The sequence below is a fragment of the Poecilia reticulata genome, linkage group LG12, assembly GCF_000633615.1.
Source record: "Poecilia reticulata strain Guanapo linkage group LG12, Guppy_female_1.0+MT, whole genome shotgun sequence".
Lineage (NCBI taxonomy): Eukaryota > Metazoa > Chordata > Actinopteri > Cyprinodontiformes > Poeciliidae > Poecilia > Poecilia reticulata.
This window is the reverse complement of record NC_024342.1, coordinates 3264901-3280601: the sequence shown is the minus strand read 5'-3', so window position 1 is coordinate 3280601 and position 15701 is coordinate 3264901. Positions and strand designations below refer to the sequence as shown.

Below are 15701 nucleotides of genomic sequence, written 5' to 3'. Positions count from 1 at the left end.
AAGGTGCTAATCGATGAGGCAGGTGAGGCAAGAGTCTTACTGCAACCAGCTTACTGCAGCTTTAAGACAGTTTGATGCCTTTTAAGGTAAATTTGGTGTTTAAACTATCAAACACCAAATATACCTTTGCTCTACAAAAACGCATATATCTGAAGAGGACATTGTTATTGCTTGTCTTGACCTTATTGAATCAGAGTTGCATGTAATATCAAAGTAGACAGGTTGCATTAATAAAATATGAATCTGTGTTTGTGTGGCATTCAAGCTTTTGGATTATTTGGGTGTGTTTGTGTTGCAGCCTGCCGTATTTCAGTGGGAAATGTCAAGCTGTCTGAAAAAGCTATACCAAATCACTGTAGCAAGTCTTCTGAAAATAATAAAAGTCTATATGAAAGTGCTGATTGAAAGGTGGAAAACATAGAAAATCTCTGTACAGCGATTCACCCCTCTGAGTTTCTCCCATTCTCCTTTTCATGCAGACACAAACACACAGCCCATCTATTGCCTATAATCACATTTCAGAGCGTTTCTTTTCCCAAGTTGAATTGTAATGGGCAGACAATGGGCGTGACATCTCAATTCATTGGGTGGCTCGTACAGAAGCAGCTCGACTAAATTGATCTGAAAGTGGGCCATGGTTACTGATGAGCCCAGGGCGTTAACGAGAGAACGCAAGCCAGAGTTGGAAGCGTGCAGGCGGGGAGGGAGAAACTAGGCTCACTATCGCTGAAAATTAATTGCCCTTTTGGACCGCTGCCATTAGTAATTATTGCATGTGACACCAGCGGCAGAATGTTTACCTCCTCTGCGATGTACCTGAGTGATCCGCTGTGGAGAAACGGAGGAAAAATAACGGGGGGAAAAAATGTGTGTTTGGATTAATGGAGGAAGTGATGAGCAACAGCAAATATTTTTGAAGGAAGCACATTTTCTGGAACAGGATTACGTTTTTCCATCAACCTTGTATGGGAATGCTGGGAATTAACTTTGAGAAATGAGTTTATCCAAAAACACGATGTTGAAGCTAAATATGATGTTGTTCTGACAGCAGAATTACATCTCCAAAGCTTCAATGTGTTGGATTCTGGTGATTTTAGGGCTTTGACCCGTCCAGACGTAGTGTTCACTAGATCAACTACTTTTCTAATAGAAGACTTTGACTTTACACATGTATTGTTTCAACTAGAAGGAATAAATTCTGTGATTTCATGCCCTTTGTTTTTATCTCTATGTGAGTAAAACGTCTTACTAAACACAACTAGAGGTGGGTAGAGCAGCCAAGAGTAGCAGCACTACTTCAACATGTTTTGACTAAATATTTTTGAAATTAATATGATATTAAATAATATTTTAAAATGATCAGACGGACCAAATTTAGATATTTTAAGGACCAAAATGAACATAATTCCTGCAAATACCATAATTTGAAAATAAAAAAAAATTAGGCAAACTGTTTTTTACTCCAAATCAGCTACTTTCAATATGAAGCTTATGACATTTTCATAAAAACTACATGTGTTTGTCTGAATTTTTGGTTAAAACAAGCTTATTCTTTATTAAGTAAAATTACCCACGATGGGGAGAGGATCCAGAGATTTCACTCAGGTAAGAATAGAAATACTTCATAGTAAAATTACTCAGGTAAAAGTAAAAAGTATAGCATAATAAAAATAATTCTAAAAGTATTTTTTTCCCAAAAAATTACTGAAGTAAATATAACTGATTAAATGTAACCAGACACTACTGAACGCGACTTATTGCTATGCCAACAAAAAGTGATATTTATGCGCAGTTTGATATCAAACCGTGAAGACCGTGCTTACCTATGTGGGGTGGCAAGTCAAATACGTAAAATTCTTTAGTAAATTCTATGTTTGGGAAATATGTTTGTCTTTTCCAGAGCAGTCAAACAGAACAAGAGAAAGGTTTGTGTTTAATCCAGAGAGTATAAGATCTATCAAATAATGAAAAGCTGAGAAGTCTGAATAATTTGATGAAAAGGGAACAGATTGTCAGAACAATATGTTGTATTTAAGAGACTGAATGATGTAAAAAGAAAATCAAATGCAAAGAGAATGTATTCTCAAGCAAAATACAGAGTCAGTCCATGCTGATTTATTTTAGCACCATTTAGCTCAATTTTTCCTGATTAAACACTTAGACATGCTTGTGATCTTGGCTGATCTGCTCTTGCGTGACACTGAAGCAGCTTGCTCAGGTAAGGTTGATGAGAATTTCTGTTTTAAACAATGGATGTGTTACTGTGTAACACAACCACAAAAATAACATCCTATTTTCAGCTCTTAGTGCTTCAGTTTGAACTGATTTAAACTCTTGCTTTCATCAGCAGACTGGGTTCCTAATGAGGGTGAGTTGGCTGCAAACGACGTCCTGAAGAGATCAAATCTAGAAAAACGGCTTCCATTTGTGAGATGTGTTTATTGCCTCTGTGCTGCATGGAGGTTTTACAAAGCTAATCTAAAAAAAAAGTTACACACACAAAAGAAGTCAGAAAACCCCCACTGGGTCTCACATTTTAGATCAGAACAATGACCATGTCCTTTAGCGATTGATGATACTACAACTTTCAAAATTAAAGTCGATATTTTTATCAGAGGCCACATTATTAGCCACACTTAGCACTGAATTGGAGTCCCTTTAGACGTCAGACATGTTTTAATTCTTCATGGCACAGATTCAGACCATTGAAGTGCAGTGAACACCTTACCATGTTCAACAAACCAGCCTGAGATGATTTGACCCAGCAGTAGCTACTTTCTTGTCTTACGAGGCTGTTTTCATTCTGAAGTCGGCTACTAATTTGATTACTGACAGACCAACAACGGTAGCTGAGCAACCGGCGCTTTATAAGAAGACATTATCTTTGGAGAGACTGGTGACCAGCATGGCGAGGCTGGTCACGAACTGGATCACCTTGTTCCTCTGCTGGCCTTCATCACGCGTAGGCTAGCTTTAGCCATGGGTTTACCTTCTTCCAGTCTGTAAAAAAAAAGAATGGCTCTCGACAAAATGTATGTTTATTACTGGTTTCACAGTTGGTGACTATATGATGTTTTTATGAGGTAAAGCACTCTGAACTGCTTTGTTGCTGAAATGTGCTAAAAAATAAACTTGATTGATTGATTCCTCTGCTGGCCATTAGCACAGATAGGCTACTGTTAGCCTGGGGTATGCTGGCAGCTAGGATGCCTAAGCTAGTCACCAACTGTATTGCCTTCTCCCTCTACTGACCCTTAGTGCAGACAGGCTACCGTTAGCCTTGGATATGCAGCTATCGCAGGTAGGCTAGTCACCTGGGAGTCATACTTTGTTTTTAAAGGAAACTTTATTAAAGAAAATGGTTGCCACACAATATCTGTAAATGTTTATGCTTGTCACATCTTAGCATAAACATACTGAATTAGCTGAAGTTGGCTTCTGATTGAGTTTCCGATTTGCCAGTATGGAAAGAAACTGTACACAGCCAACCAGACACAGACACAAATCTGTGATGTTTGAGCAGTGCTTAGTTGGTACTAAAGAACCCAAAATGCACCAAAGAAAATGTCCCCAAACCTGCCTGAACAGCTGATACCAGGGGAGATGGATTTATTCTCTCATGTTGTCTGCGCCTGATTCTGACATCATCTGGACGTCACATCTGGAACTGAGGCTCAGTTGACCCGCCAACATCTTCCTAAACTGTTTCTGTCCAGTGTTGGTGAGCTGTGCCTCAGTGTCCTGCTCTTAGCTAGCAATAGCTACTGTACTTATCCGCAGCTGGAGGCTGTCTTCTTAAAGGTTTGGTGGGCTCAGGTGGAATTTTCTGCTAATAAAGAGAGAGTGTGAATGTATGTTGGGATGGACAGATCCACCCTGGAATGTTATTTTCTCTCTGATATAAAAACTGTACAATAGCCACCCAGACCCACTTATTAGCATTATTGGAGTTCCAGGGAGCACGTTGAACCTGCCTCTGCACTAAAACATGACTTTGACTTTCTGTTCCCTTCTTGCTACATGCTGTATTTTATTCTCCTACACCTCCAGTAACATTACTATGGGCTTAACAGTGTGAGAACATTTTTGAGGGTAGTAATAAAATCACAGTGAAGTGTGAAGGGTGAAGGCTACACCCTTTGTGGAGTACCTCAAATCTTTTTCCTTTTCAATGTGTAAAATGATAACTAACCCGCCATATCACCAAGTTAAAACGACAGGTAAAATATCCTTATTTCTTTCACACACTCTTTTTTCCTCTTAATATTTTTTCTTTCTGTTCTTATTTTTTCATTGTGTTCTACATATTTCAAAGTTATGTAAGTTATTCAAGATGTTTATGATGTGAACAGCTTTGCATAATCTTTTTAGAAGCAAACAAAAGCAACATTTACTCAATGTAAATATCAATAAATGAGATTTTTCTTGTAATTCACGGTATGGATTCCCTTCGTAGGCTTCACCTATTTATTTTCAATCCATTTGTTGACACCTGTTCCATTTTCCCTAAATGATATGAGGAAAAAAAAAGAAATAATAATTAATAATCCACATACGGACGGTAAGCTTGTAATGTAACGGCATGTACATTTCCTTTCTTTTGCTATTATCTGTCACGTTCAAAACAGATAATCCTTTAATTGGATTAGTCAGGCTGAAAAAAGAGCTGCGGCTGAATCAGCTAGCCAAGGGGAGGAAAAAAAAAAAGAAACAAACGTATATGCAGCGCTCATACATAAAACAAATCCAGTGTGCTGAGCAACAGAAGTACGCTTCCAAGATCAGAGGGATGGCAGAGCACTGAGGATACGGCACATTAACGGCTGAGTGTTCTTCTCTGCCTTTAATGCGAGTTATTGCAAATTGTGAGCTCGATCTGGGCCGGGCTTTCCAGACGGAGTCGCTCTAATTAACTTTGCGGGAACCATTAGGACGTGTTCTCTCCTCGCCCTGACTCACAGAGTGGGAAGTTCATGCACTCTGTTCATCCCTGGAGCCTGTTGCAGTCTGCCGCCCTCCCCGCTGCCCTCCACCTCTCCCCACCTCTCCCTGGACGATTCGGGCCTAATTAAGAGAGGGAGAGCCCAGACGGCGCTCGCTGCGACAGGCGGAGGGTTCAAAAGATAAAAAGCCCGAGTGTTAAAACGGAGGAATGAAAAATCTCTTTACATCAGGTTTTAGATATTAAAATGAACCCGATTTTAGAATCAGACTCAGAATATGTTCATTGTCGTTGTGCAGAAGAGCAGTGGAATTTTATTCCAGTTCAGCCTGTCCTAAGAAGGCGGGGAAGACAAGTGCCTGAGGCTCCAGCCCTGGGACTCAATGTAGGGTTTCCAAAAAATCCTCTGTACATAAAGTAACATATACACAATAAGGATGGCAGTGAGTTGATGAGGTGTGTGTTTAAAGCCATGAAGTATGTGTGTTTATGCTGAACCAGACAGCGTCTGGTGTGTTATTTTGGAAAGTTTTACTAGAATGCAGCGTGCTGATTAACCAGAACAACTTTGTATAAAAGTAGGATATGAATCCTATTGACTTTAGGTGCATGGCCACGTCTTGGTAGATTTGCATTTGTGTCACCCTATTTCCACTTTCAGGTGAATGGATTGAAGAGAGCTGAGAGATGGTCAAAGCTTTTTGGAATATTGTTTTATAACCTCACCCTGTTTCAAACCGTGGCTGCTGTGTTCCTGTTTGTTCATCAACAAACATCACAAGAGCAGCTGGATTTGTACCAACATTCAAATACACACAGGTGGACTTCAGGTGGCTTTTTAAAATTTTATGTGCGACCATCAGAGAAGATTTATGTAATCTTCACAGATGAGAAGTTTTTTTTCCTGACTTCAAATTCATGATGCTAGTAAGCTAGTTCTCTAGTAAAGGTCCAGTTAAAGAGGCGGTATTGTGTGTTTTCCAGGCACATAGCACCACAATAAAGTAATTATATTACCTTCAGTTGTTATAGAAATGCTATATATGTCAAACAACTAATATTAATAGCTCCTGCAGTACCTTTAAGGAAATACAATATTTGCATTTCATTATAATTATTGTCTTTTTGAGTTTTCTAATTCGACTTTTAAAATGTCCTTCTTGTTTTCCATGAAAACATGGAAAACATTAGTATGTTATTAGTATCTGACCTGCAGCAGTTATATGTTTTCCAGGCACATAGTGCCATTTTATAGCACGATCAAGTAACTACGTTACCTTCAGTTGTTATGAAAATGCTACAAATATAAAATATGACTCAAAAGAAATTTGACTTCTCAATTTAACACCTTGAAATTGGGCCTCTGTCACTTTAAGAAGCTCCTACTATCTGACACATCATCGGTCCTCCGTTAAGCCTTTGACATCGTTTATAGTAGTGATGGGCTGAATGGTTCCACCAGGTGTTAGCTAATTGATGCTGGCTAGTCTGAAGGAGCTGAGTGGCGGTTTGGAGGAGCTCTGTGGATCTTGGCTTGGATACTGCAGCTCAGAAAGAGAAGCTTTGTGGAAATAGGTGGGACTTTGTGAGCGGACGTGTTTAGGCATCCCAGAATGGTTGCCATGGGAGACTAAAGGGTTTCTCAAATATGAATGAAAGAATCAAGCAACACTCCAGGGATGTTTTTGACGAAGGACTAATGTACAGAAAAAAATGTTGTTGACCCCAGCAGGTAGACATGCTTCTGCTTTGTTAAAGGTCACAGGGCAATCAGACCCATGTTAATGAACAACCACATCCACAAATCCAGCAGCTTCCCGTTGAGTGGCAGCCTAATTACCCAGGAAACCAGGAACAACCCCTCCACTGCGATACAGTTAACATGATCAGAAGGCTGCTGGTACTCCCTGCCTGATTCCCCTTTGTGCATATTTTTCCATTCAAGTGCCGACATGCGCTTGTGTAGATGTGTGTGTGTGGATTAGGTCCAGAGAGAATGGGGTGTCGGCGCCTGGGAGTGTTTTTACATCCGGGAGAGCATCAAGGGAATGACTTGAGTTCTGCGCCTAAAGATAAAAAAAAAAGGGAATTGCTTTCGGTCACCCAGAGACCAGAGAAATGTGTTCGCTGAGGTTAACTCGGTTGTGACAGAGAGAATGCCTTTTTTTTCTTTCTTTCTTTCTTTATTCAGTGTCGCGTCAAAGTCCCAAGCGTCCCACTCTGCTTATCCTGGCAAACTTAAAATGCACTTAGTGGAAAGTAACACTTGTGGCCCGCATGTTTGTGTGCTCAAGCTGCAAATAGTGTTTTCTGGAAGCCCATGGAGTAAGTGCCAGGGATCAGGTGTTTGAACAGCTGCAGCCGAGTTAAGGTTGGACCACTTTAAGACAGATAAAAACAGAAAATGAAGAGAGAAAAAAAAACGTCAGCTGCTTCTCTTGGTTGACCTCCAGAAATCACATTTCAAAGAGAAGCTGATAAATTCCCTCTGCCGTAGCAGCACTCACATCAGCAGCACCACTTTAACCCCGTGACCCCTGAGCCAGTAGACAATGAGCACACACAGGCACGCACACACACGCACACCCCCACACACACGCACACACCCACACACACACACACGCACACGCACGCACGCACACGCACGCACGCACACACGCACACGCATGCACGCACACGCACGCACACACACACACACACTTGAGGTTTTTTTTCTATCTACAACAGGATCTTGCGTCCTAAATAAGAACTGTTTCATCTGGAACTTTTTCCGTAGCTCTCAGTTGTTTTACCAAAAGACAGGAAGCAACAATTCCATCTACTTATTGTCACCACGGTGTTAGTTTGGTTTCTGACTGTAGTCTGTTGTATTAGTTGTTACCGTCTCATGTAGGGCTTAAGCGATTAATCGTGTTGAATCGATTGTTGAAACAATCGGCAACCAATTTACTAATTAATCGTTAACTGGAGTATACAGATTAAAAAAAAGACAATTTTCTGAGAGAACAAACAAAAAGTCAAAAGTATCCAAAATCGATACATTTTTCACTTTGGACAATAAAAACATTTTTTGTCTGCAAATATGTTTTTCCCAGATCTCCTAAAGTGGCTATTTTAGTTTACATTTCGTTAAAAAAAACAAACAAACAACAACACATATATTAAAGAATAACACTCATGCTCTCATTTACAATTAGAATGTAAAATTATAAAAGTAGCAAGTGATATGAAATATTTTAATGCTGAAATTATTTATAATTGATTAATATATAATTTATTCGGTTGCATTACTGCTGTCTTTAAGTCTTTATTGTAAGTTATCAGTCAATAATAATGAAGTTAAAGAGTGAAGTTTGGAAGGTGAAAACGTCCTGCAGCCTGACGTTTCCTGTCCCTGTTCCTTTGATCTGTCATATCTTTGCAAAAGTGACCTGAGCGTGATGGAGTAGCACAGCTTTCACTCACTGACCGAACGCCTGTCTGCATCATCTTAATTCACATTATGTTCTAACTGAATTTTGCAATTACAGTACAAGAGCAGCTGCCAAATCTAGCAGCTGCATTCATGTGGGAGGACGTGGAAGACTTCCACAGAGTGATTACTCACTTCACTCAGGATAGATTGTTGGCTTTTTTTGTTTTGTTTATGTATCGAGACTCACAGCTGAGATGTTTCTCCCTCTTGGTTAAAAATGAATGCAGTTGTTAAAGACGAGTGACGTTAAGTGCAGCATCAGAGACTCGCGTGTCAGAAAGAGTCCATTCATCTGTGACCTTGACAAGTTTGGGCTTTTCGTAAAGAAAAAAACGCTTTCTAAGAATTTCAAGCTTCAGCTGTACCTCCACCACACAGAAGTGTGTGTTTCTATGTGAAACACACACTTCTGTGTGGTGTGGTATCCGCTGGATAGTCCACAGCTGGTCCTGTAACATCTTTATTGGCCCCAGTGGAAACGGTGCTTATAGCCACTCCAACTCAATTATCGCATCTTAGCGAGTGTCCCAGAGAAACGATGATAAATATTCATGCAGATTAACCTAGCACCAATTAGTGAGTGTGTGTGTGCGCGTGTGTGTGTGTCTTTTTCCATAAGCTGGAAAATGTGTGTAAACTCTGAGTTTTGTTCTATCATTTCTAATTCCGTCATGGTTTATACCTGTGACTGAATACTACGTCTGCAAGTTGCAACTTCATTTTTAGAATATCTGCTTCTACTGTTTGCATTCATCCCCATATTATCACACATCCAACTCAGATTTTCTTAGTGTTTTCCTTTTGGGACACATGCGGCTTCTTCTTCCTGTTACTTTTGCAGTATTTAAAATGCAGATTTGTAATTTAATTATTGGTATTGTAGTGATTTCTGAAGATAACATATTTTACATTGTACTTTAAACAGAATAAATAATAACTAACAGGAAACTAACTGTACTTCCAGGTGTGATAAACAACAATAACAGCTACGTTTAAATGGGGTAAATCTTGTTTTCACAAAGAGCCATGTAGGGCTTGTATCTCCTTTCAGAATTGCATTTTGTGTTTGACTGCGTTCTCTTCGACTAATATTTAAGGATAAGCAGCAGAAAACGGATGGATGGATGGATGGATGGATGGATGGATGGATGGATGGATGGATGGATGGATGGATGGATGGATGGATGGATGGATGGATGGATGGATGGANATGGATGGATGGATGGATGGATGGATGGATGGATGGATGGATGGATGGATGGATGGATGGATGGATGGATGGATGGATGGATGGATGGATGGATGTTCTGAAACACTTAAGTGTGACAAACATGCACAGAAATATGAACTCAGGAAAGGGGCAAACACTTTTTCCCAATCACTTTAACTTCTGTCTAGATACAGCCGTTAGATTTTAAGATCCTACCTGCCTACAGCTGAAATAGCATCTCTATGAACTAACATCTCCTGTGAATGTACCAGCAGATACGATGTCTGCATGTCTATCATGTTCAGGGTGTTTATCCTCAGAGCGTCGTCCTCTGCTATCTGTTAAATGTGTTCACTCAGGATGGAAACGGTGGAAAGAAGTCGGGTCAGATCCGCTTTCGCTCCATCCAGATCCAGAGTGAAGGTCTCGTCTGGGCATTTTTAGCACAGATCCTGTGATTTCCAAACGCATCAATCTCTATCACGTCTGTGTTTTTGTGGTCCTCTCTCGGTCAGGCCCACTCTCTCTCTCTCTCCCTCTCTCTCTTCCCGCCGCCATTTGTGCTCCCATCTGCTCTCGATTAATGTGAGTTACGAGCGGTAATTGAAGCATCTGTTCTTCCGGTGCGCATCCTTTGCTCCGACACGTACAACACCTCCCTCGCTGGATGGCTCACACTCCGGGGTTTTGCTTCCACTGATGTGTTTCTGCGTTAGAGCTGAGCAGAAGTCAGAAAGGTTTTTATCCACTTTGTCATAGACGGAAATATCTCAATTCAGATTTACGGGTTGTTTCTTTTTTTTAACCAACTTGAAGCTCCCTTAGACTTTTTGTCATACTTTGTTGCTTTAAAAAAAAATTTTTTTTCCTGTGCTCTCAGTTTTCCATTTAGGTCAGAATTACTGTTTCATTTCATAAGAACAAGTCCTTACAACGTAAAGTTTATTCTTTGTATCGATATGAGGGAGCATGTTTTGTTTATCGTTTATTGTGATACATTTCTTATCATGGTATTTTGCTTTATTATTGTCACAATAAATTCCAGCTGCTGTTTAAAATCCCCAAAATGGTCCATGATGTCAGGATTGTTAATATTTTACTATTTTCTCCACTGTTTGTTCAATGGGAGTATTAATAAATATCAATACATTTGAAAATATAGTTAAATGCAGAGACTGTGTGTAGCTGAGTGATAGAGATCACACTTCTGTATGTGACTGCTGGTGTATGAAAGAAGTGTATTACAGATACGTAAGTTTTTTGAGAGCAGTATGTATGTATTTGGTGCTGTAATTGTTGTGCCATGCAGTCACAGCCACCTTTAAAAGGCGTAATAAATCGTTTTTATCGCTACTTTCATGATTATCATAAATTCGCAATAGTACCTGAAAATATTAAGTCCATGTCGGAATATATATTTTAGTATAAATCCATCTGTTCTCATGTCTATTTATTTAGTAATTCATGCAAAAAAAAGTGTTTCTGAATTGAAAATGTTTTTCATATTGTCAGGACAGAGTTTTCTATTAAAATGTGATTAATTGGGATTAATTTGTTACATACCCTTCTATCAAATGCTATCAAAAAATTTAGTTGAGTGCCACCATTGGTTAAATGTCTTTGAATTTAATACAGAGTTAATCTAGACTCACTTTTTTTTTCCAAGTCATGTTTGCTTTGATGTAGTGGATGAAGAATAAATTATGTGTCATGTTCACCATAAACCATGTCAAACATTCTGCACATGGTTCCAAGTTAACTTTTTTCATTTCTGAAAATGAGATCATAAATTAACTATAAGATAAATTTTTCATGTTTATTAATTGAATCAGAATAGTCCATCTTTCTTTTTTTGTTTGTTTGTTTCTCATCCCTAATCAACAAACATTGGTGCTATTAGACTCTATCAGTGGTGTAGCACCTGTACAAAACGATGTGCAGCACAGAGCAGAGCAACAAAATGAAAGTGCAGAAGTTGCTAAAACTGCAGCGGGAGACGTTTCCTTCTTCCTACATGCGAGGCCAAAATGATCTCCACCGCCTCTAGAGGGATGAATCCGCTCTCTGGCTGCTGATGTCTGGTTTCCTGAGCTGTGTTTATCGGTTTATTACTGAACGGCTTGTGTATAGTGGGCTTTTAAAATGTTTTTATGTGAAAGAAAGCAGCCCCCCGCTGCTGCTGACAGGAACTCCATGAGACTGAAACTAAAGTTTAAAAGCTCAGAGGAGCAGCCGCTGAGCGAAGTGCTCCTCCATTTTCACAGTGGGCAGCCTTGTTCGCGTCGTCTGATCGATTATTAGCTGCAGCCGCTGAAAGCTCTCCCTGGATGCTTTTATGTGCACAGAGACAAATGAATACACACGCGCACACACCACATGTCATTAATATAAACAGACTGCAGTACTGTACACAGCAGCTAAATTAGCCCTGTCCCTTTTTATCGATCTCTTCGCTTTAACGGACAGAGAGCTGTCAGCTGACGGTGAAGGGTCTGTCTGTGAGGCTGATGGGGAATCGGTGGGAGATACCTGCAGTCCAGACGAATCTCTGATATATGACAAGCTCTGTCAGAGTGTTTCAAAACACTGTCGCGAAAAACACAAGGAGCGAGAGACAGGATGTGCCTAGGATGCTCAGAGAGGAGGCGGTGGTGTTTGTTTATGAGGGCGTCTCCGTCCTTTTGTGTGTCCCACAGGTAGGGGGGCCAGACTGAGCTAAAAGTCAGAATGTGTGTGTGTGTGTGTGTGTGCGTGTGTGTGTGTGTGTGTGTGTGTGTGTGTATGGGGGCTGTAGGTGGTGGTAGAGGCAGACTCTTCCTGCTGTCAGTCTCTGGCATGTTCACACCCCAGATAGGGCTAAAAAGCTCCAACACACACACACCTGCACATATCTTGGCTCCCACCACTGCACACATCCCCACCTTACACGTGGTGCCACACACACATCCGCTCTCGCACAGCCGTGCGGAGATAATTGCATACGTTCTGTGATTGTAATGTGCCTCCTTGGATGTAATCATCCTGGTTTGATAGAAATCATCGTCCCACAAGCTCAAGAATAGACGGTACGGGGAGCATTGCATCCTCTTTCCAGCAGCCGAATCAGTGTGAGGGTGACGGATGGGAGGGGAAGTGCTAAGTAGAGTCGGGGACACAGGTGGGGCGTCCATATGTCGCCACGGCTACCAACTCGGCTGCCCGTCCCAGTCCCGACCTGCTGCTCTCCTCTCCAGCTTGGATGGGGGTCAGAGGTTTTCTCTCTCTCACTCAGCATGGACTCTTGGCATCGACGCTTTGAGCTCAGACCAAGTGAGAATCTGTCCTTCTGATGCTGCTTTAAAGTGGAGACCTCACTGTGAAAACTGATTTTTTTTCCCACTTTGATCATTCAAAAAATCTAAACCAGAGGAATCTTAGACTACCATCAGATGGACTCGTATCTTGTTGCATATTTAGGGAAGATATTATGCGAAATATATTTTTTTTGAGCCTCACATCATGTTATAATGTAATTATTGAAGATTTCTGGGTAGAGGATGTGATTTGAATCTGAAAATAATCATTTTTATTTGCTTTATATTTAAAAACATTCCTCAGTTCGTTATTGTTTTTGGCAAAAGCCATTAAGAGTTGCTATGGAGGCCTTTAAGAGCCACATGCAGCTTTGGAGCCACATGTTGCAGACCGCTGGGTCAGACACTCAGACCTTTAAAACTTATTTTGGACTTACTTTGTAAAAAAAAATTCAGACTTGAATTAGACTTGCCCCTTAAAGACTTTTAAAGATTTCACTTAAAACACTGGTAGAATCTTTGCTTCCTAAGCCGATAAAAAAAAAAAAGCTGACTTTTAATTTTATACATTGCAACAATTGCATCGATAAACGTGTTTTGTCTGACAAAGAGCTTTCAAGGCCTCAGCTGTAACTCCTAACAATTTATCCCACTTTGCGTTAATCAGAAGTGAAATGACACCCTGACCTGCTCACAGTTAGCATTAGCGCTAACATACAGAGAACCAGAATCTTCAGCCATTAGATTAAACCCGACCGCCGACTCCATTCGTTTCAATCTATCTGTCTAGGTAGAGGGCCGGGACAAAGGCGGCGTGGGCGCGCAAAGTGACGGGCGGGAACGAGAGTAAACACGTAATCTAATTCCTCTCTTCTTTGTCTTCATTCGCTCGGCACAATGACAGATAAAGTTGAACGGGAGCAGAGAGGGCAGGATGATAAATGAGGGAGAAGGAGGAGAATGAATGTGAAGACAGAGGTAGACAAGACAATTAAGTTACAGTGAGGTCAGCAGTAGGAGAGTGTGTTTGTGGAGCGTGCCAGCTTGATCCTCCTCATGAATTTGATGTCATGATTCATTGTCTCTAATCTCGCTGAGAAAATGTGTGAGGGCTGCTAATGAAGTGCGCGCCTCCTGTGTGCGTGTGTGTATATATGCGCACACATATATATTGATTTTTTAATCAGTTCAGTTCAGGTGGAGATCACTGAATAACTCTGCCGTGTTGCCAACACGGTGCTGTGAAAAGGCATTTGAGCCTCACAGATTCCACTTTTTCCCTTTTTGTCACAATTAAATGTCATCAAACACATTTGATCATCAAAGATAATTTGAGAAAGTACAAAAAGTTGTTTTCAAATTTCATTTACTAGGTCTTCAAACCAAGCTGTCCTTATCTGAAAAATTAGAGTTTAGATCGGGCCTAAAAAATCCAACCCAAGTGTCTCCCAACCGGACAGGACTAATTATCTTTAATTAAATTACCAATCAAACCCAACACATTATTTTTTAAAGATTTTATTGCTTTTATTTTTAGACCATAACTTAAGTAAGCAGTGTAGCTTCTCGCATTTTTAGCTTTTGTTTAACGTTCCCAGCTCCATTTTGTCGCTTGTTGTAACGGCAGGGTGAGTCAGGTGAAAACTATCTGGATGCTTGATTGAAAGGATCCTATCTCCACTGTTGCAGAGCAGTGAACGGTGCTTGTTACACTCTGATTAACTTCTACTTTTTTTATTTCCTCAACTGTCTATTCCTCTATTATTTTACTCATAAGTAGATGAACACAACTTTATATCGTGCATTCTCATTTGGTTTTGTCTGTACTGATACGAAACCAAATGCCACAAAGGCCCAAGACCAATAATGAATAATTCTGACCCAACCTGGTGCAACAGTGAATGAAGATGCCAATATATCAGTCAAAGAGTTTCAAGGCCAAAACAACTGCTGGACCTGGACTGACCCATAAAACTTCAAGTACCACTGAGTTATGCAGCAGGACAATGATCCAAAGTCATTGGATCATTATCCTATCACTATCAAGTCCACCTTTTATTAGCTCAAACGAACTAAAACAAAATTTTGGTATCTTGGTGAACTCTGTTTGACCAAGAGCTGCAGTACGTAACTTTTCTAAAAAATATGTAGTTTTTTTACATATCTGTCATAAAAATATGTTACTATGTCATGGCAGTATAGTATGAGCTTGATCTGTAAAAAACTAAACAAAACGCAACCAATAAAAATCATTGCTACAAATTTGTAGCATTGACCTTCTATGGGAAATGTAATCAGCAAAATAAGACATGTTTAAACTGAATGATCAAAAGAAAATTTTGTCTCTGCAGGCTTACTTTCGACAAGGGGTTGCTCTGCAGTACCTGGGTCGTCATGCCGACGCGCTGGCAGCGTTCGCGTCAGGCCTGGCACAGGACCCCAAGAGTCTCCAGCTGCTTGTCGGGATGGTGGAGGCGGCAATGAAATCACCACTCAGAGGTAATCTAGTCATATAGATAACCTCACCCTGCTTTTCAATCACAGCAATGCTGAAGCAATCCAACAAAAATATGAAACAAAAAAATATATGAATTATGGTTTTAACCAGGTTAGAGATACTGGAACAAAGAAGCCTTTCAAAGCAACAAAAAGAAAGCATCTACTTTCGTTTTGTTGTTTTATTCAGTAGACGACTCCTGTTGGAGTGTGATGGAAAGTGTCTGTGATTATTCTGACTGAAACAGAGATGAGAGAAAAGAAAGCCATGAAAAAGTAGGACGA

General features: G+C 40.3%; 1 protein-coding gene across 4 annotated transcripts in view; it reads left to right on the top strand.

The window, feature by feature from the left end:
* ttc28 (tetratricopeptide repeat domain 28) overlaps positions 1 to 15701 on the top strand; it is a 115530-nt gene that overhangs the window by 51906 nt on the left and 47923 nt on the right. For all 4 annotated transcript variants that reach the window (XM_017307991.1, XM_017307990.1, XM_008423306.2 and 1 more), the window contains one exon: positions 15272 to 15419. In XM_017307991.1, coding sequence (XP_017163480.1) covers positions 15272 to 15419 — 148 coding nt within the window. The remainder of the gene's footprint in view (positions 1 to 15271; positions 15420 to 15701) is intronic.